The sequence below is a fragment of the Numenius arquata genome, chromosome 2 (assembly GCF_964106895.1).
Source record: "Numenius arquata chromosome 2, bNumArq3.hap1.1, whole genome shotgun sequence".
Lineage (NCBI taxonomy): Eukaryota > Metazoa > Chordata > Aves > Charadriiformes > Scolopacidae > Numenius > Numenius arquata.
Genome location: NC_133577.1, coordinates 77,233,782 through 77,254,751, shown reverse-complemented (window position 1 = coordinate 77,254,751; position 20,970 = coordinate 77,233,782). Strand labels below are relative to the sequence as shown.

Genomic DNA, 20,970 nt, shown 5'->3' with positions numbered 1-20,970 from the left:
AGCAGGTAGCTTCTTTCAATTAGTTCTCCTTTTCTTCATTCTCTCCAGCAATCACACTTCAAAAAGAATCAAATAATTCTGATCATGTAATTTCTGAGAGTCTGAATGAATAGCAGAGGTAAGAGGGAGCTTGTTATTGCACTGAAGCTAGAGAAACATGCAATGATGTAACAACACTGGAAGAAGAGGTAAAGGAATCACTCCAGTTTAAGTCAAAGGGAGAAGAGTTTGTTCCAGTACTGAATGTACTTTAAATGTATGTACTGTACAGAATGTACCACAGAAAGAGTGGTCGGGCACTGGAATAGGCTGCCCAGGGAGGTGGTTGAGTCACCATCCCTGGATGTGTTTAAGAGACATTTAGATGTGGTGTTGGGGGATACGGTATAGGGGAGAACTTTGTAGTGTAGGGTAGATGGTTGGACTCGATGATCCCAAGGGTCTCTTCCAACCTGGATGATTCTATGATTCTACTGTACAGTAAAGCACAAACATTACAAACCAGAACATTCAGGATCAGAAATAAGACCAAAAGTTCTTGAATTTCTCTGCCATCCAATGAATTCCAACATCTTTTTTCTTTCCTTATCAGACAAAACTTACTTACGGTAGAGAATGACTTTCACATGCCATAGTCAACCTGCCATTCAGTATCAAGCACCTACAGCCAAGGACCTGGAAAAGTAAATCACTATGGCCAGTTCCTAACCCACACCTGTGAATATCATTTTCAGAAGCTACAGAGCCACAGGTACAGTATTAAACCAGGAAGGAAGCACTGAAGGACCACCAGTTTGATGAGCCAAGAAGTTCCATGGCCTCTCCCTTTCATGATTCCTAATTTTTTTGGCCTGTTTTCTCCCCAAATCACAGTACTCTGAAAGCCAAGACAACCTTTTATCATCTTTTGAGACACTTGTGGAGAAAGTTTAAGAGTAGATGAATAAGATGGAGATGGGAGTGGGCTCGTCAACAAGTCGTTGCCCTTCAACCAGTCAGTCATACATGAATGTCAGGCAGCACCTGGCACTGCTCTATGAACAGCTGGCAGTGCTCTGCAAGGGGGCAATGAAAGGTACTGTGATAAAATTACCTTGTCACAATCAACCGTTTCTCAGTAACTCAGCGCACAATAGATGGAGGCTTAATTAAACAGCAGACAAAGAATGAAAAGCCCACCTGGAATCAAGGTGGCTGTAAGCTCTGGGGGTTAAACGTACTGACTGTAGAGAACCAAAATAACATGACACGGTAAATAGACCTGGTTCAATAAGGCTTTTATTATCTTCCTGTACCCACACACCTTTGCCTAAAGTGCCAACTCGATTTTCCCACCCATCTTGCTTTGGTATGGAATCAGCGCTGGTCGAACCTCCTCCTTCAGGAACTTTGCCACCTGTTCAAGAAAGACAGGAAAGATAAAATTAGCAAAAGAAAGGGTTCCCTTCTCCTCCCCATTCAGACCTCCTTGTCTCTCTGGGGTTTCTGTTTCACAGAGACACTTGGCAGCCTGATACATCCAGGATCAAAAATGCAAAGCCCACAAGGAAGCCAAGGAAAACCAGAGAGATATGTGTCTGCCTTAGTAGTATGGGCAAAGGCACATAATATGTATGCTCTCTGGCAAACAAGAGGATGCAAGATTAAACAACACATTACATTACAACCTGTAACACCCGTAGCCTCTTTCCACTACTTTACCTGTTGAGGAGCACGTCCAGTGAAGGAGGAGGGATCCAACAGGGTTTCAAGCTGTTTATGGATAGGGCTGAAGTAAGGATCAGCGCGGACACGGGCAATGAAGTCATTATCACCCCCTTCCTGTTTCACTACAGCAGCTGCTTGCTGGGAAAGCACACGAATCTTCTCGTGGCAATCCTGTAGGAGCAGGGGCAAGAGGACGGGAAAAGAAAAAGGTCATTCCACTGCTACTGACAGCACATGTTCATCCTGCTAGCTTGTGCGGGAGGGAGAAATATTGAAGTGTACTGCCCTTTGAGGCTAAACCAGTCTGAATGACACATTTATACCACAAACTTACAATACTGGAATCTTTGCACTTCCTCAAACTCCCCAAATACTCTTAGGAGTCACTATAGGATTTTTTTTCAGTTGTTCTATTCCCTACTTGCATGATTTTTCCAAAGACAGACTACAGTAGCTGTTCCTGTATTCTGTGACCTGAAATACGGGAATTGCTTATTCACCGCTAGTCAACCCCTGCATGGAACACTGTGGGAGCATAACAATGTAAAACCTCTACAGGTTTGGAAAAGGGAAAAGAACCTGTCTAACTTAATGAGCAATGAGACTATGCAAACCATGGCTTACACAAGGACAGACTGAAGGGAAAAAACACCTTACAAACTTGAGGGCCTTAAGACATTCTCTCCCAAAGAACCCTCACATGGCACTAAGACTGGCCAAACCCTTATAACAGTTTTTCTGAAAGACTTCCTAATCCCTTGACTTCCTGTGGAATCCATCTGTAAAAACAAGGAAAAAAGGATGTTTCCTGATTAACATCATGGGTGAGTTGCCTCAAGTGTTTCAGAGACCTAGAACCACATATCCTACTCAAAGCTTCTAACAAACCCTTCCGCTATTACTATCTTCCAAGTTTAACTTCTGTCCCTGATGTGGAAATAATCATAGAAGGAAAAATTACTATCTAAAGGTAAGTGAAAATAAACTGGCTTATTAAGATGTAAATTTGATTATCAGTTTTAAACTGAATTGTGAAGTTAAATGATAAGGCAATGTAATCTAATTGCATCTGGATTTATTTACTAAGGAAAACATTTAATTTCAATTTTCTTGAAAACAGAAAACTGAAGGAAGGACCATAAACAAAATTAATAATAAAAAGCACTATACTGAATTAGGGATGAGTGACACATGAATGAATGGTTCAGCATGGTCTTACTTGCTTTTTCGTTAACAGCACTGATTCATTCTTTCAATTTATAAGGTAGCCAACCGCCAACACGTTCCATTTAAAGAAGGCTGGCCTGTGTTCCAAGTTCCTTCAAACATTTACAAAAGGAAAACGCCTACTAGTATCTAATATAAAAATAGGTCTCCCTCATCTCCAGCACAGACAGTCAAATTAGCTCAAACACACAGTGTTCCCAACAGAAAATACGGATCTCCACAACGACTCTCTCCTCAGACAGCAGAGTCTGACTTTGCAGCACCAGTGGAATATTAATAACACTGTGGGAGTAGATGGAGAACAAAGAAAGGTGAGATGGTCAGGACAAGAGCCCAGGTACTTTTCTTTCTCAGGAGTCAAATGCCAAGCAGTGAACAAAAGTATTTTTGACTGCACTTGTACCTGACGATTGCCTCCTGCTTTCACCATCGCCATGATTATATTCTCTGTGGCCATGAATGGCAGCTCCTGCCGGATCCTCCTCTCAATCACCTTAAGCAAAAACAAAGACAAAACAAAACAAAAAAAGAGAAAAAAGAAATGGCATTATAGCAATTCTGTAGACAACTGGGACTCCCGGTGAAGCTTTCCTTTCCCTTTCAATTTCCAGGACCGGACAGTGATGCAAAGATAATTTCACTTTTTGAACTTAGCTCTGGAAATCCAGGTATTGAAGTTGATAATACTTAGAAGCTGTATTTTGTAAGGGACATTACTGTGTAACAGATGTACACAGAATTTTCTTTCTAACCTGCAGGTAAGTTACAGAACTGTATGAGATCTGCCTTGACAGTATCTTTTGGAGGTAAGTTCTACAGATCCGTTGTGTAGTTCAAGAAAAAATATCCTTTTTGAGAGATTTTTAATTTGCTACCTTTTGGCTTCAACAAGTACCCTTTCATGTCTGTCCTGCAAACAGTGAGAATATAGCGGGAAGGGAGAGCAAAATTCAGAAACAATTTGAACTAACAAGATAAAAATGTAATCCTTTGAGTGAGAGGATTTTTATACACTTTGGCATTATCAAGGATGCAGCACCGCACACATTATCTCCTGCTTTACCTTTGGATATACCACAAGTCCCTCGGAGATATTCTGCAGTGTACTCAGAATGATGTCAGCTGTGAGGAAAGCCTCGGCAAGACACACACGCCTATGAAACACACATACCCAGGGCCCCAGTTAGCAATAAAGGCCTTGTTCCAGTCTACCTCAGATCCAGCTCTTTACCTTCTGTAAATAACTCTGTAAGTAGCATTACTGTGGCCCTGGAACTGTTCTCCTTATGTGTACTTCTTGTTGCTTAAATCTCACAACCTGGAAAGCTAAAGAACATCTCATAGCAGTAGCTCTCAAGCTGGGAGGGAGGTTTTTTGGGGGTTGGATTTGGGGTTTTTTTGTGTCAGGAGAGAGAGAGAGAGAGGAGGTAATTTACACACATGGGACTACCTTCCCCTGTGTTGCCCTGTCTACAAGTCCTACCCTCCAGGAGAAAGACGTGCTGCACACATGTGCCGTGCCTGCTTGTGCTTAGTGGGGAACTTCCAAAGTGATCCATGCATTTGGTGGGGGCTTCCTCCAAGAGACCAGCTCCTGGTCACAATGGAAGCTCCTGACAAAAAGGAAAGGGGGGAAAAGGAGAGGAATAGCAGGGACTGAGCTGTATCAGGCAAAAGGCTCTGCGTCACAGTGCAGCAATTACAGCATCATCCATCTGTGACAGCAGTGCCTGGCCCATTCTAAACTGTGATCTTTTAAAATATACTAGTACTTGAATCTTGTGCTATATTTAAGGCCCTCAATTCTATCACACTGTCTTCAAAAAGACTTGGCTGGTTTGTAGGTTGTTTGCATCTTCTCTGGCTTGCTCTGCTTTCAAAACACTTCAGCTTTGACAAGAAAAATCCAAGGCACAGAATTTTTTAATTGGATTATGGACAAATGACCCTATTAGATGAGGTGAAAATAAAAATTGAAACATCTGAGTACATCTCTCAACACTTGGTAGGTTTTGGGAAATAAAGGCACCATATCAACCAGAATTCAATTTCTTAAATTTACATTGTTTTCTGCTGCCTATGAAGCTCTTTTCTTAACAAGACTAGCAGCTGCAGAGTCAAGTCCTTTTGATAAAACACCTTCTATGCTTTCATGAAATTTTATGTTTGTGGAGACATTTTAAAAATAACATTCTCACCAACAATCTTAACACTAGTCTATAGCCAAAACTGCTGTTGTTCATTGTTCCACAAGCCCCGTATCTTAGAAATATAAAGATCTAAGGATTTCTAAGATTCTAGGAAATCAAATTCTGCAACAGAAGACTACTTTGAAATGAAAACGTTTCAAAGATAAATACGAGCTTTATGCAAATTTAGTACTAACTGGAAGATGGAAGCGTTGAATTTAATCGCTATAATTTACTTGATAATAATTATAGAGAACTTTTGCTCATCTCAAAATAGTAATAACAAAAGAATCAGAAAACAAAGCAAATTTTGCTGAGCAATATCTGAAAGACCTGCACAGGTTTTTATCAAACATTACTTAATAAAAGTAAATGTTTGTGCTCTTTCTTTAGGATCTGAACCACTTCTTATAAAGAATAACGCTTACAAAGAGATGAAGTAAGTTTCTTTAGATTATTTGGAGGGTTAAGGGATTACAGATAAAATGTTGAATTACTCTTTAAGAAGTAGTAAAAAGCAGGGTCAAAAAAACCATTCAAAACAGACAGGGAGGAAAATCTGAGAAATGTAAGAACCGCTATACTGTGCTGTTGAAACAGGAAGACTACGAGAGCAGTTTATTACCACGGCATCTCCATCCCTCCCTCTCTGCTGGTTTACTTTGCAGAAGATCTTTACGTTAGAAAAAAACTAACCGTTTTCATCTGAACTTATAGAGGAAACCACTTTGCAGCCTCTAGATTCTACTGAGACTTTTCATCAAGGTGGTAACTTGTGGTTTTAGTTTAAAAATAGTATTTTCTAAATACATCAGAGGACCTTCCTGCTCAACACCTTCCGAAATTGCTGCATGGTACGATCTAAACGCACCTGTTGGCGCTGTCATCCAACGTTCGCTCAAACCACTGAACAGAGGCTGTCTGGAGGGGATCCAGCACCAGAGTCATCAGGTGCCGAGCCAGGCTGCAGCAGCGTTCCGAGCGCATTGGATTCCTCTTGTAAGGCATAGCACTTGAACCTGCGGAAAGAGAGCAAGCGATGGAAACGGGGCAACAGAAGTAGTGCATTCAGGAAGAAGAGATGACAGTGCACCCCCAGATAAGAAAAGTGTGTCAGGAATCATGTTTTTGACTGAAGCCTCAAAACATGATGATTTTCTAAGGACAAAATGGAATAAAGAAAATGACACCACCACACTTCCCCTTTAGATTAGAAACATCCAAATGTGGAAAGAAAAAAAGTGAGAAGACATTTTGCAATTCTGCAAAACAGAAGTAGTACTACCACATAAAAAGAACAAATGGACTTAATTTTTAATGCAGTATTTAACACCATCTCTCAAACCTACCCATGGCAACTTTAGCAGTGTTCAAGACGCCATCTGCTTAGTAACATTCTCCTTCAAGATCAGACACTTATAGTGCTGCCTGTTGCTCTGGTGAACGGTTACCAAAACTGTCCACAGAATGTACAGTGGTTCAAGTAATAGATACGACTAAGGCTTAATTTGCCTATTCAATCCCACGCAACTATTTAGGGGGTCTGAACTTTCTTCCAACCAAGATCCAAAACTCTGTATTCCTTCTTCCCTTACACCAATGTCAAGAATCGCATCACTGGTATTCTGCTGGCAAGGGTCCAGCCCAGTTTCATTGTTCCAAATGTGTCTGCTTATAAAGACCAAAATGCTGAGTCAAGCTGAAAACCTACAGCTCCAGTCAGCTTCATGAGGAATGGAAAACACTAAGTACTCCTCAGACCCAAGTCTTCCTCTGTGGGGAACAGGGCATACATGACTGCTGCTGCTCTCCCCCAAAACCTGGGAAGTGCACGAATACAAATCTGATTTTAATTACTTAATATCCAGAAACCCTTGGGTAAAGTGCCTTCTTTTTTTTTCCCCTTCTTTTTCTTTCAAAAAGACCCAAAATACTAACAATGCCAAAACCCCAGTTAACTTAAAGCAACTTCTGTCAGTTACATTTCTAAGTTTGCTTAAAAGGCTGCACCAACATAAATGAAAAGATACATATACTGGTCCAAGAAATATCTCCCATCACTTACCAATCTGGTCTTTCTCAAAAGGCTCCTCAATCTCCTTCAGGTTGGCCAAAAGACGAATGTCAGTACAAATCTAGGAAAAAAGTCAAGAAATTAACAAACAGAACCAAACTAACACACACCAATATATAATCCTGTTAGCGTTCTTGGAGAAGTGTTTGCATCTGTGTCCAAGAAGCAAACTGGGGAACAGCGAAAAAATTGACAAAAAATGACACTGCAATCATACTTCCTGGCCTAAAACTCCCAGTCAAGAAAACAAGGAAAAAAGCATTTCCACTGTATTAGAAGAGAAGAAGACTCCAAGAAGGGCAAACGTTTGCAGGGAATGGAAGACAAGGAGAGTACACTGAAAACGCATAATAAAATTACAGAGTGATTTGAAACACTGATAATGTGTGCTCAGTGAACCAGCCAGCCTACGAAACTAAAACAGAAGAAAATACCACAGATCACTTTAGCCCAAGAGAAAGAGGAGGGAGGGAACAGAGAGAAATCAATGAAAAGCACCCACAAGGACAGAGAGAACAACACCGTTATCAAAGAAGCAATTAACTAGGAGCAAGTGGTGAAATTTAAAAACTCACACACCACTAGGAAAGACATTTACCATAATTGGATCAATTTAGCATAGATTAGACTAATATCTGGTGTGGGATTTGTTAACCCATCTTAGAATCCATCCGCTCAGTAAACTTGCTTTATTTGCCACTGGTCTTAAGATCTTTGCGGTTTGATTACCAGGTGTGTATGCAGTGGTGAATTTACACGATCACAAAGAGAAGAGCTGAACAAGGAACACCAATTTATATTTCTTGAGAAGAGCATTCTGCACCATGAGCACCTTCACTTCCAAGATCTAAAACGTTTCCCCTTCTTCCCGATGTATACAAACAGGTTGCTCACCTTGTGTATAGATGCCCCAAGACTGGCCAGCACAGACAGGACTTCAATATCCACCTTGCGACTATAGGTTTGCCCTGTGACCATATAAGACCTAGAAATAAGCAGAGAAGTCGAGTGCTCCAGACAGATACAACGGTACTACAACACTTTGAGCAAGGAGTGACATGGCTCTTAAAAGCAGAGGGCTGTCATTCTGCCCTGATGAGCACAACTTTGGATTCAGGCTGTCAGTTCTGGCAGCATGCAGATGGGAGAGAGACAAGCATAGGAAAAAGCCATGCTTTGACAGGGAGACAAGTAGAAGCGGCCTGTTTAGGAGGTAAAGTTTCCCGCAGAAAGCTGCAGTTGGGAATGGAAGATGGCAAGGGGAGGTAAGTCAACAGCAGCACACATGTCAGTTTGGCACCCAAGGGGAATCTGGGCCAACACAGACAGCAGGAGTCACACTTTGCTCACACCAAATTTAGGTGACTAAGCATGCTTGTTACATACCGCTTAAATCCTGCCTTTGCAGTCACTAATCTGTCCAGCTCTTCAACCTCAGGGTGAAGAAAAAACCAAAACAAACAGAGCTCAGAATGCAACAACTCAGGAAGGTCAGCAACAGAAAAGGGAACCTTTGCTTTTCTCAGTTTACTGTCAACAAAGGTTTTACCTGCTGGGAAGCACCCCCTCCCCAGATTCTGCTCACTTTCACACAGGGCCTTGCCAGTGAGCCCCAGAGGAATCGTAGTGCCCTTGTCAGAATTTGATGCCACAACCCCCATGTTCCCCCCAAAGAGAACACCATTGCAGAGGGGAGAACTGCCAAGATTGCAAGTCTACACCCTGGGCTGTCTGACTTACTTTACTATGGTCCCCCTCAAAGAGCTGCAAGAAGCTGGCTTGCGTGCCAGTGGTGCCTTTTACACCCCGAAAGCGCAGGTCATCCCGAGCCCGCTCCAGGTTGTGCAGGTCCATGCACAAGTCCTGAATCCACAAGCAGCAGCGTTTCCCCACAGTGGTGAGCTGTGCAGGTCTGAAAACAACCAAAAACAGAGTGTTGAGTCATTGACAATCTGCACAGTAACTCCTCAAGGACCACACTTCGCTGCTGAGTCTGCTGTGAAGAACTCCTTGCAGGTTGGTCTCTCTGACTCCTCTGAGCAGAAATTAAAAAGATCTGGCTTATGCAGGAAGATGTAACAGCACTCGTATATCACCAGTAAATGGTACTGAAGACACGATCATTCTTTTCAGGAATTAGATGTAATTACATCAAGAGAAAACAGTAATTGTAGTTTCTGTATGCGCTAAGGGATTAAGAAATCAGGGAGAATGGGTCTTTCTGAAGGTGTTTCACCACTACAGCTTTGGAGAGTTTCTTAAAGAAAAGTGACCGGAGGCCCACTAGTCAGAATAGCAATAGAAACGGTTTCACGGAGTTTTTCCAGAACTCTGGAAAAGCCTCATTCAGTGTACTAAGGCGGCTCCCCCCGCCCGCTCCTGCCTCCCTGCGCTGGCGGAGGGCGCCCCCTGCCGGCCCAGGGGCCGCGCCGCGCCCGGCGCTCTGCCCGCAGCTCCCCCTCCCGGGGGGCTGGAAGGAACGGGGGGTGCATCTATCCCCCGCCCCAATTCTACTCGCCCAGGGCAGAGAGGGCATCCTGGGACTAATGTATAGCTCACGGGTGTGAATTTCTCAGTGTGGAAACACCTAAAATCAAGCTGTGATTTTAAATGGTTCCTCTAAGGGACTGTTCCTTTTCATTTATAAAAAGGCACTCCTCAGCCTCTGGGCAAACATGCAATAATTAACAACATTGTTAGTCGACTTTTTTTTGTAAAACCTCCACCTTGAAATAAACGTCTGCAAGCTTCAACCACGCTGTTCCCCTGCAAATGCTTTGAGGAGAAAATGGGGGTATTACGCAGCACCTAGAAGTTGAAATATTTCAAATTATCCGCATGAACTCCAAAGACAACCTGTATACTATTTCAAAAAAAGCACATGCACATGAAAAAGGTGCTCCTGATCAAGCTCAAACATAAAAAAGAAGGATACAAGCCATAGAAGCAGGGACGGGTGATCCCGGCGAAAGACAAAGAAACTGTCCAACGCTGCAGGGATGGGGTTAGGAAAGCCAAAGCCCACCCACAGCTTAAATCTGATATGGAATGTGAAAGGTGACAAGAACGGCCCCTGCAAGTACGTAAGCAGCAAAAGGAAGGTTAGGAAAAACATGGACCTGCTCGTAGGTGGACAAAGGACACAGAAAAGCCAAGGTATCAATGCCTTCCTCACCTTAGTTTTTACAACTTTGCCTTACATACACTTCTTGAATACTCCTTTGTACTCTTTCCAAAAGCCAAGATAAAACTGAGCCCAGAGAATACTCCTCTGAAAAGCTGTAGATGAAGAGGCACCTAGGACTAGAGCTGATTGAACTGACATGGCATATACAGCAAGACAATTACTCAGAGACCTGACCTGATGCTCCCACTCTCTTTTGGGAGAAATTTTAAAGTGCCAGACACTGAGTCTGACACGACCTGTGCTTAATTTCCCTGCCTCTGGTGTTCATATCACTGGGGCAGAAGATCCAGGCTTACTTCAAGGTGCAGTTTAATGCCTCTGAAAGCAAACTGTCTTCATGAAGCAGCAGATTAATCTACCCCAACAACAGACCTATCCAGATCCCATTGTCCTTTGACTCAGTAGTCTGCCTAAAAATTATTGTATTGTATTCTATTCTATTCTTTTTGCAGTCAATGTCAGAAGTGCTGCACAAGAAGCTAAGTTTTCCAAGAGACAGAAAACAGCATCATCCTGTTAAACAGAAGAAATTCTTCCTGACTTTTCCCAGGGATCTGTACAGTGATGTATGAAAGCTGATGGATCCTGACTCATCCCTTTAGAAGAAAGCTTCAGCTCTACTGACAGAGTAGCTCTAGTAACAAGTAGCCAGTAACAAACCTTTCTAAGCTGCAGTTGAAACTAACTTAATTAAGTGACAGAAAAACAAACATAAAGAAAATGTGACTGCAAGACAGTCTTACTGCAATTCCCAGTCATGCTTTTTGAAACAGCCCAGAATATACACATCTATGTTCACCAGGAAGCCGTGTTAAAACAACTGCTGACAGCTTGTCAAAGCAACAGTTCAATTGCCTGAGACAGGGCTGGAGTTAGACACATCATACTCCTTTTCTGAACCTCCAACAATGTCTCAATGACGTCCAGCAGTACCAACTGCCGCTGGTCAGAGACGGGCAAAAGAAGGATAAAAGAAAGGAGTAGCAGGTCAGTTTATCAAAGCACAGCTGACAAAACGAAAGCAAAAGCTGATGGCTACTTACTGGTAGTGAGTGAAGCCCAAAGTAGGCAGGTCAGCATACTTCTCAGCAAAGTCGGCCAGCCGGCTGATCACCCTTGCGAGCTGGTGGATGCAGGAAAGATAGAAAAGAGAAAACAAAAAACGCCACAGCAGAAGCTAGCATGCTTAAGCACCACAATATTGTGAGAAAAAGGGGAGGGAGACAACTATGCAATCCTTGAATATCCCCCTCCTAATTACAGAATATGGTGTGTTTCATTTTTTTCAGGGCATGCACATAATTTCTGCTCGCTAGAAAACTCAAGCAAGAAACGATACAAGTGGTTGGACTTCAGCTCAACTCATCTAGTCCCCATGCCCAACCCAATCCTGAAGTTGGTTTATCCCTGGATATCTTCTTTATTCCTGGAATCAGCCAGAAATACAGCTGCTTTGGGTATAATTGACACATGCAGTCCAGGGCAAATTTGGTGCCCTGTCAGATAGACAACACTGCACTACACTCCCAATTTGACCCCAGAAAAATTGTATTACGTAGCTTCTTGAATGCTGGCACGCTCCCAGGAATATAGTTAAGGGGATGCCTAAACTGACCCTGACAGCAATACAGTTGTTTTCTGAAACTAGTACCTGCGGCACAGATAAACAAGGAGTTGCTTATAATTCCCATGGTGAGCAAAGAAGCTTTGGGGAAAGACTTGAGACAGGAAAGGAAGATTAACTGTTCACTTTCTCAAGAATAATCCAAACAGAAAGCTCCTCCTAGCTTCCCAGCAAGGCTTGGGAAAATCCAAGTTAAACACAGGCTATTCACAGGACATCAGCCCTTCCCACTTGAGACACAGTACACAATGGCCTTCTCACCGTGGGTAGCAGCAGGTTAAATCCATCACGGAGGACAATCAGATCCTGAAAGAAGCAAAGAAAGGAAGTTCGGGCTGTGTCTGAGGAACCAGACATACAAACTTCTCTCAGAGAGGACACAGATAATTAAAATATGCTTTGTCCACTCAAAAGTCTCTTCTTAAAATGAAAATTCTGCTTTCCTTCTTGTACCAGAACTTGCAGTGAACTTGGTAATGACAAAACCACTGGATCCATCATTGCTCCTTCTATACTGTCCACAGAAAGTCATACTGGGCAGTAGAAGACCTATTTCCACTGACTGGGTATGAATGATTATTTTGAGATACTTGGGACGCCCATGGAATGACAGACTAAATCATTCATCCCAACTGGAAAATGAAGGCACTGTAGGTTAAGACAGCAGGAATGCGAGCGGACTGATCAGGCAGCAGTCATCTTTTATTCCATCTTTTGAGACTGAGGTGGCAATTGCCACTAGGAAGCTGGTATTACCTAAAAGCCAAACAGGCTTGTAAAGGAGTAGAATAAAAATAATCATGCAGCAGCTTCTTGCAATGACTTGGACACAGAGGAGCAGCAATATATACACCGAGAAATTAGGCTTTAGTTTGCACTCAGTTTTAGACAGGTTTTTCCCAAACATTTTACAGTTCTGTAGAACAGTGGTACTTCCTTCTTCACTTAACACACTTATCTATTCTCTTGGCCGCTGAAAAGCTTTATTTACCCTGAATTAATAATTCCAAGCAGCAGTTGAAAGCTCATGGGCTGCGTATATCAAAAGTGGCCTTGTTCTGTAAGTCAGTGAACTCTTGTCCCGTTGGCATGACTGACAGTTCACACGTGTCTGCGTGCGTTTGTAACTCACAATCTCTTATCTCCTTGAATATTTAACATGCAAGCAGAGCTTAGGGAACAGTTAGTTTCCAGACAGATCTTGCTTCATATCAAATGAAAGGAGGCAAGAACTTGCCTTCCTAGGGTAGCTAGGATAAAGGGGAATTAACTTCAACAGTAAAACTGATAAAAACATCTGAAAAATCTATTTAATATTATTTTATAGAGAATATTATTTTATAGAGAAAAGTTTATAAGGAGCTATCAAGTAAACAACTGTAGCTCTGTTTTGTCCAGCTCTGCAGGCAGGAAACTGAAAATACTGTATTACCGTATTATCCCCTACGTAACAGGAAGTTGCTCCAAGGTGAATGATGGCTGCCGCTTTAGGACAACAGTGGGCAAAGGTGTGAACATGGGCCATAACATCGTGACGCAGCTTCTTCTCTTCCTCCGCCGCCATCTCGAAGTCAATGTTGTCCAGATTTGCTTCCATCTCCTTTATCTGCTCATCTGTGATCGGAAGCCCAAGTGACTGCAAGGGAAAAAAAATTTTCTATTTATTTTTGTCTTTAAGACACAACCCAAAATGAGACAGAAGCTGTTTAGATAATTTACTCCCATCTCATCGAAGCATGGCAATTTGGCATAATCAAGAGCTGTAACAGCAAGCACTTTCATTCTAGGGTTCTCCAACCTTTCCCAATAGGATAGTAGAGTGTTCACACTTAGGTGTTCCTCTTGGGCTTCATACCTTCCTCAGTCATGTAACATCCCTGTGACAACTACAAAAATTAGACACATGGGAGAAAGTGATATAAAAATAGTAAAGTTTTAACTTCTTTACCCTTCCGGTAAAGAAAATCCAGCTACCATGTGACTAGATAGCTTGTCTCAGGAAGAACTCTTTGGACCACAACTAGACCTACACAATTGTAAACAGTTGGTGTAGAACATATGGAAAGGTACATATGTCTGTACCTTTCCAAAAGCCCTAGAGTATCTCATCTCAGCTTGAATCCGGAAGCTTGGGAAATCAGTTACTTGACCTGAAAGCAGGAGATAAATGCTCCTATTTCATGTTCAAAAATATTTGGTAAACCTTTTCAGCAAGCTGACTTAAAAACAGAGTAAGATATCAAACCACAGAATTATACACTGGTATAACTCTTGCATAGCTCTATACTTGCACAAGCTAACTAAACTGAGAAAAATGTCTTTTCCTGATACTTGAGAGTTTAAAAGGCTCACAATGAACTTGGCATTACTGCCTTTTCCAAATTAAAATGCTATCGTCTTGTGCACTAGCAATTAGAAGTCACCAGCCAAGACACTTCAAGGATACAACAGATTTCAAAAGCTAGTTCTGTTCAGAATCAAACCGACTGTAAAAAAAACATTTTGCAGATGTGGAATCTGGAACTAGACAAGACAGCATGTGAAGCAGATGTGTCTTTAAGGTCCTCATCAGATAATTAGCACCCACACAACTTAAAATATGATGCTGCAAGTGTATACACAGCCATGAATGTCCAGATAAATGAGAAAAAGCACCTGGCCCCACACCGCTATCTGAGGTGTATTGGTACAGACAGTAACTGCCTGAAAGCGCACAGGCAACTCAGCAGGCAACACACTCTTGTGCCAGGACTAAAATCTCATGTCTTGTTCACACATCCATGATCTGTTGGGAAAAGCTGAGCACAGTGTGCAGTCATTGACAGCCATACAGAGAGGAAAGAAATCATCTCCAAGAGAAGGGACTACTTGTCATAGGAATACACGCAAGGCAGGGTAGCGCCAAAGCAAATGCTCTTCTCATGTGCCCACAAACATCACATGAGGCCTCTTCCGTATGAGTTTTTGCTGATAGTGACAGTACCTCAGGAAGAAAGACTCAAACATTCTTCAAACCTGTCTACCTAAGAAAACTAAGTAGGAAAACTACCTGAGGGAGAACACAGGTTTTTCTCCAAAGCACTACAGGCCAATGATGTGTTCTCTGGATTGTGCTTTTAAGGTATCATTCCTCCAAGGCTATTCCAATACTTTGATGCACCACTGTAACAACTATGACTGTTCATTCATCCCTATTCCTAAAGGGCAGTGCAGAGCAGGCAGATGACATGGAACACCTCCTGCAAACAGAAGAACACTGGGCTGCTCATCTAATAAAGAACATATGACAGAAAAATAATGAAAATTAAATTGGACAAAAAAATAGATTGAGGGCTACTATAGGCTCTTGTGAGAGAGAGAACATTCACATTTCACGTGTGCAAAACATTTTACTAGTCAGTTTGATGCTGCAGGATGTCAAAGCTACTTCTACAAGAAGGAAGAGCTCCATGAAATTTGTACTTGACTTTCGAATAACATATTGTTTAGGTCAAGAGTTCAAAACTATAAAAAAAAAAGAGAAAAAAAAAGAAAAAGGTGCTAATAGAAGCATTATAATGCAAATGAAATTACATTAGAAAAAAAACAAACCAACCTAGAGTCTTGAGATGGGTATAAACTCACACGCTTCAGCACTTAACCCGAACTTTAACTACTATCAGTTGGGAAAGGATTAGTTTAAGGAGCTCTCTCTTACTAATCACACACTTTGCTGAGTCTCCTCTTTCAAACCCTGGGTATTGCCTGCTGTAAGGAACAAAATACCACCTGTAAAGATTTTCTGTCTAATCCAGTTTCCAGTGAAATATTTTTCAGTTCTCATTTCACACATTCCAAGTGGACTACTTGAAAATTTCTCCATAAGTAGGGTGAATAATGAACCCATTTGCCTGGCCCTAAACTTTATCACTGAACTGCATGTCCCCTCTTTTGGAAAACCTATGGTTAGATCTTCTAATATTATGATTTACTACAAAACAAGAGTAAGTATTCCACAGTTCATTCATTACTTTTTTTTTTTTTATGTATCCAAAAAGAAATATTATGTATCTTCAATAAAGATGACTGGAGAAGCAACATATAAATGTCTTGAAAGTGAGGATAAGTACTGGAGTAAATATTGCCCATAGATCATTTATTACTTTTTTTTTTTAAATGTCCCCCAAAAAAGAAATACGATGTATCTTCTGCAAGGAACCCAGGGAAACTGCTTATATCTATACCTAACTGATTACTGACAGAGCTAACAGGTGCTGAAAGTAGCTGACCCTTCCTTCTTCAGTCCAGAGCTGACATCAGAAGTCAAACTCCTCTGGAATGAGGAGACAGATAAAAATAGCAGTCTCCCTCTTCCCACTACAAAAAGGGTGCCCAAGAAATTGCAAGATCTGTCTCTGCTTTCTGCGAACAAAACTCTGCAATGGGAGGGAAAGCAAGGGTCAAGGGACAGGGGAACCCCAAGTTCAGGGCTTGGAAGTGGAACCTAGAAGTCTCACACTGGTTCTTTGAGCAGCTCGCTTTCTCCAATTGGGCAAGTAATGTAAAATGTTTTGTTCTTTGTCCTGGTTTGAGGTAAAACAGAACTAATTTTCTGTTTTGTAATTTTACTTTTTTAGCTGGGCCTCTTCTAACTAACTAAACTGAAATTAACAGCATATTGTTCAGAAACTGTTCATACTCACAGTGATAAGACCTGATTATACCAAGGAATGGTATGCAGAAAGGCCCTTGCTTATACTTATTGCTATAACAACCAAGGTCAGGTAACTTCATTATTTGCCCTGTTGGAGGGTCAGAAGTGGAAAAGTGTAGAGGGGTCACACCTGTAGGGAGGAGCAGACAGGACAGGTGACCCAAAACTGACCAACAGGGTATTCCATCCCATCCGCATCATGCTCAGTATAAAAGCTGAGGGATCAAAGGGTCAACTCTCTTTCTCCAATGGCTGACGTCCGAGGAGGACCCTGTCTGTTTGTCTGCCTTTGATCCCGATCCGAGCATTCCTGACTCCAGATCTGGAATCCAGCTCCTGTCCATCACCAAGTCCAGTCTGGAACCTTTTTCCCTGTGCCTGTTGGTGACGTGATCATCATCCTGGGAGCGTGATACAGTTTTGTATATACTGTATACTTTTTTTTCCGTTTTTAAATTTTCTTCTTATTATTTATTAATATTTTCATTAAAGTAGCTTAGTTTTTTCTAAACTCATAAATCTCTTATCTCTTCCTCTCCTCTCTTTTCCTTAGGGGGGAGGGAGGGGCCATCTGTCGTTCTGATTGGTCAATCCGGTCAAAACCACGACATTCTTGAACAGAAGAACATGTGATGATTATCTGCTGGAATTGATATGAGAGTGTTTAAATGATCATGCTTTGAACATGCAAAGCTCCTTGTGCATGCATTCTTGGTAATGACACTTCCGATACTAGATGAGATCTGCAGTCTGCTCCCTCCAGCATCTCAGCTTTGACAATACGCCTATAAATACTTAAAGGATGGGTGTCAAGAGGATGGGGCCAGTCTTTTTTCAGTGGTGCCCAGTGACAAGACAAGAGCACAAGGGCACAAACTTGAACATAAGAAGTTCCACCTAAACATGAGGAGGAACTTCTTTACTTTGAGGGTGGCAGAGCACTGGAACAGGCTGCCCAGAGAGGTGGTGGAGTCTGCGTCTCTGGAGACGTTCAAAACCCACCTGGACAAGTTCCTGTGCAACCTGCTGTAGGTGACCCTGCTTTGGCAGGGGGGTTGGACTAGATGATCTCCAGAGGTCCCTTCCAACCCCATATCATTCTGTGATTCTGTAATACTGAGCACGTGGTATTTCAGAAGGCGACTCCTCTTTAACATAGCTGTACAATTACATCTTCAGCTGCTAAAACATCACCTTTGGTGCAGCATACTATTGATGAGGCTGCTGTAGTGGTACGATCCTTGAATGGAGAAGGAACACTGTGCTTGTTCATTCTCCAGCATGGTGCTTCTCTGCCCTTATGGCAATATTAACAGCCAGACCTGGTGTTTGGATCGCTTCCTAACAACCCCAATACTTCGAAAATGGAAACTGAAGGACCCTGTACAAAACAAATGGGCAACTATTGACTCATAAAGCTAAAGCTATCCTGTCAGAAGGCAGGGTGGTTTTGTATGTTTTTTCACTGTCAAAAACCTGATACAAGTCTTCCTCTCAGTCACAAGGAATCAAGTTAACGCATCTTAAAAACTGACCGTCTCAACTAAGAAGTAATAATGGGCTGTACACATACCCCTAATTGGGATCAAAGTCGGAGTAAGAAGGTTTAGCTTAAACCACATTTTAAAAATGTGTCAGACTCTACTAACACAAGAGCCTGCAATCATACAGACATACTCTCAGTTGCTGCTTCCTAACAGTTGAATAGATACCAAACTTTCATGCTATCAGTTAGGGTGTGTTTTTTTTTTTTGTGGCACTTGGCCTGTCAGAAGTGTCATAAGCCTTTCTGGAGTAACTGTTCTGCTCGCTTTGGCCCAAAGTAAACTTATCTGAGAAATAAGGGCTCTCTAGAAACAACTGGCTGCAGATGCGCGGGGTGGTCCAGTTGGCACAGACTGACAGCAATCTGATTGAACAAGAGAGCCCATCTCATCAGTCACACCTCCTGAAAAGCAAACAGTCAAGCACAGGAGAAGGCCACTGATGTTTGCTCAGAAGACAACTCCCCTTCTCTCCCTCCCCAAAAAAACCCCACCAAAAACCTGCTTAGCAAAGCTTTTACAAAACTAATTTCACAAAGGGCAAAAGTGCAATGGGGAGGGTATGAGACAAGAAGAGGTGATTCGCTGAGGGATCACAGAATGGCAGGGGTTGGAAGGGACCTCTGGAGATCATCTAATCCAACCCCCCTGCCAGAGCAGGGTCACCTACAGCAGGTTGGACAGGAATGCATCCAGGCAGCTTTTGAATATCTCCAGAGAAGGAGACTCCGCAGCCTCTCTGGGCAGCCTCTTCCAGTGCTGTCACCCTCAAAGTAAAGAATTTTTTGAGCTGGAATCTCTGGTGTTCCAGTCTGTTCCCACTGCCCCTTGTCCTGTCACCCGGCACCTCTGAGAAGAATCTGACCCCATCCTCTTGACACCCGCCCTTTAGATATTTATAAGCATTGATAAGATCCCCTCTCAGGAGGGCTGTGTACAAAAGGCAGTTGGTTTTACACAACAAAAGTTTGTGTAAAACCAGGCTTGCACACATTGCCACCCCTTTCCCCCCACGAAGCTCGCTCTGCTCAGCTTTCCCCCACCCACGCCGGGCAGACCCTGGCCGCTGCTCGGTCCCGTTTCCCTCCGGCAGCACCGGGAAGGCAGGGCGGGCTGTTCCCGAGCGGCTCCAGCAGCTCCCCTGGCCCTCCCCCGCCGGGACACCGCGGGGACACCGAAGGGAAGCGGGTCGGGGGCGTGAGGCAGTTCCCCCACCCCAGGCCCAGCCCTCGTCCCTCGCCGGAGCCCGGCGGTAGCCCCCATCCCGCCGTTACCTTCTCAGCCTGGGCGAGGTAGAGCCAGAGGCGGCGCCAGGTGCCGAACTTCTTCCTCTCGCTGAAGTTGAAACCCATCTCGGGGCTGGCATATCGCGACACCAGGGGGGAGCGGTAGCGCGACAGCACGTCCTCCTTAGCGCCGGGGGTCGCCATGGCAGCAGCGGCGGCGGGAACGATCGGGGCCGGGCGCACGGCGACAGCAGGGAATAAGGGCGGTGGGGAGCCCCGCCCCGCTGTCGCGACGAGACCCCGCCCCCGGCGCGGAATACGGCGCCGCGCGGCCAGCGCGGGGGAAGGTGGGAGGGAAGATGGCGGCGAAGGGAGGGCAAGAACAAACGTTGCGGAAAACAGGAGCGTTAAATGCTTAGCAGCCAAACACATTTATTAGTCTTTTTTCTTTTTTTTTTCTTTTTTTTTTTTTTCCAGGAACCCAAAAATATTTTGTAGTTATAATGTAAGCAACTGAGTTGCACATAATACAATCATATCTTTCAAAAAATAAAAATAAAATAAAAACAAAAAAAGCTGTTTAAAAGCCCAAAAAAAACCTTCAGAAAACTTATAAGTATTACACCATCTCTCAGTTTCAATGAAATGACGACGACTTAATTCCTTATTACTCTTAACTTGTCACACTCCAATAAAACATCACCCTTTTTGTTTGTTTTTTTTCTTTTTCTTTTTTCTTTTTTTTTTTTTTTTTGTTTTCTCTAAATCCAGCATGAGAAATACAGTACCTGCTATGGCAAAAATACACATAAAATGCAACATTTCAGCTTATTTGTACATTAGTAGAGTTTAAACATTTTATTGTTGGTTTTTTTTTTTCTTTTTAAGTGAACCAGTGATTTTAAGTACCACTATACTAAAAGTAAAATAAAAATATAGAAAAGGAGGAGAAGGGGGGAGGGGAGGGGGGCAGCCAGCCGTACAAGAGCACCTTCTAAAGTGCTGAGTTTCTGTGTCCATGGAAAACCCTTAGCAAGTTCAAACATCTGAGAGTGGTACGGGATGGAAATCGGGATGAAACCTGGATAACGCAGGACATCGGTGTCGTCTCCTCTCCCTTCTCCCTGTTTTGTCCCGTCTCTTTTATTCACTGCGTGCTTGAGAAGGAGGGAGGATGAGGAGAAACCAGAGCTACGGTAAGAGCTTAGTAAAAGGAAGCCATTTCAAGTATAAGAAAAAAAAAATAATAATAAACACTTATAGGTAACTTGCGAGTAGCATCAATATACACACAGCCACTATTTTTATTATTACAATGTCTGCTTCTGGGGGGACAGTGTTTCAGGCAAGAGGACTTTAGCTGTACCTTCCTGTTACCTATTTTATGTGCAAAGTAGAAAAGCTGCCTTTTCTAATCCAGCCGGTTTGGACATCGCTGATTTTTCTGTTCTGCCGCCTCCTCCCCGCCCTTTCGTAAAGGAGAGGAGGAGGAGGGCGGC

The 20,970-nt window shown here is 42.9% G+C and overlaps 1 protein-coding gene across 3 annotated transcripts; it reads right to left on the bottom strand.

The window, feature by feature from the left end:
- Positions 1-1,257: 1,257 nt before the first annotated feature.
- Positions 1,258-19,756, bottom strand: ADSL (adenylosuccinate lyase). Of its 3 annotated transcripts, XM_074163030.1 has the most exons (13): positions 19,520-19,756; positions 13,441-13,644; positions 12,270-12,314; positions 11,428-11,507; positions 8,938-9,109; positions 8,584-8,630; positions 8,092-8,182; positions 7,189-7,258; positions 5,995-6,142; positions 3,998-4,088; positions 3,338-3,427; positions 1,702-1,878; positions 1,258-1,396 (listed from the first exon to the last, which is right to left on the bottom strand). In XM_074163030.1, exons 1-13 carry the CDS (start codon positions 19,673-19,675, stop codon positions 1,310-1,312), a joined length of 1,458 nt encoding a protein of 485 aa, XP_074019131.1. In that variant the 5' UTR covers positions 19,676-19,756; the 3' UTR covers positions 1,258-1,309. The 3 variants fall into 3 exon arrangements, with proteins under 3 accessions (XP_074019131.1, XP_074019136.1, XP_074019143.1); XM_074163035.1 differs by lacking the exon at positions 12,270-12,314 and having other exon boundaries at positions 1,259-1,396; positions 19,520-19,630; XM_074163042.1 differs by lacking the exon at positions 1,702-1,878 and having other exon boundaries at positions 1,310-1,396; positions 19,520-19,630.
- Between the last annotated feature and the right edge of the window lie 1,214 nt (positions 19,757-20,970).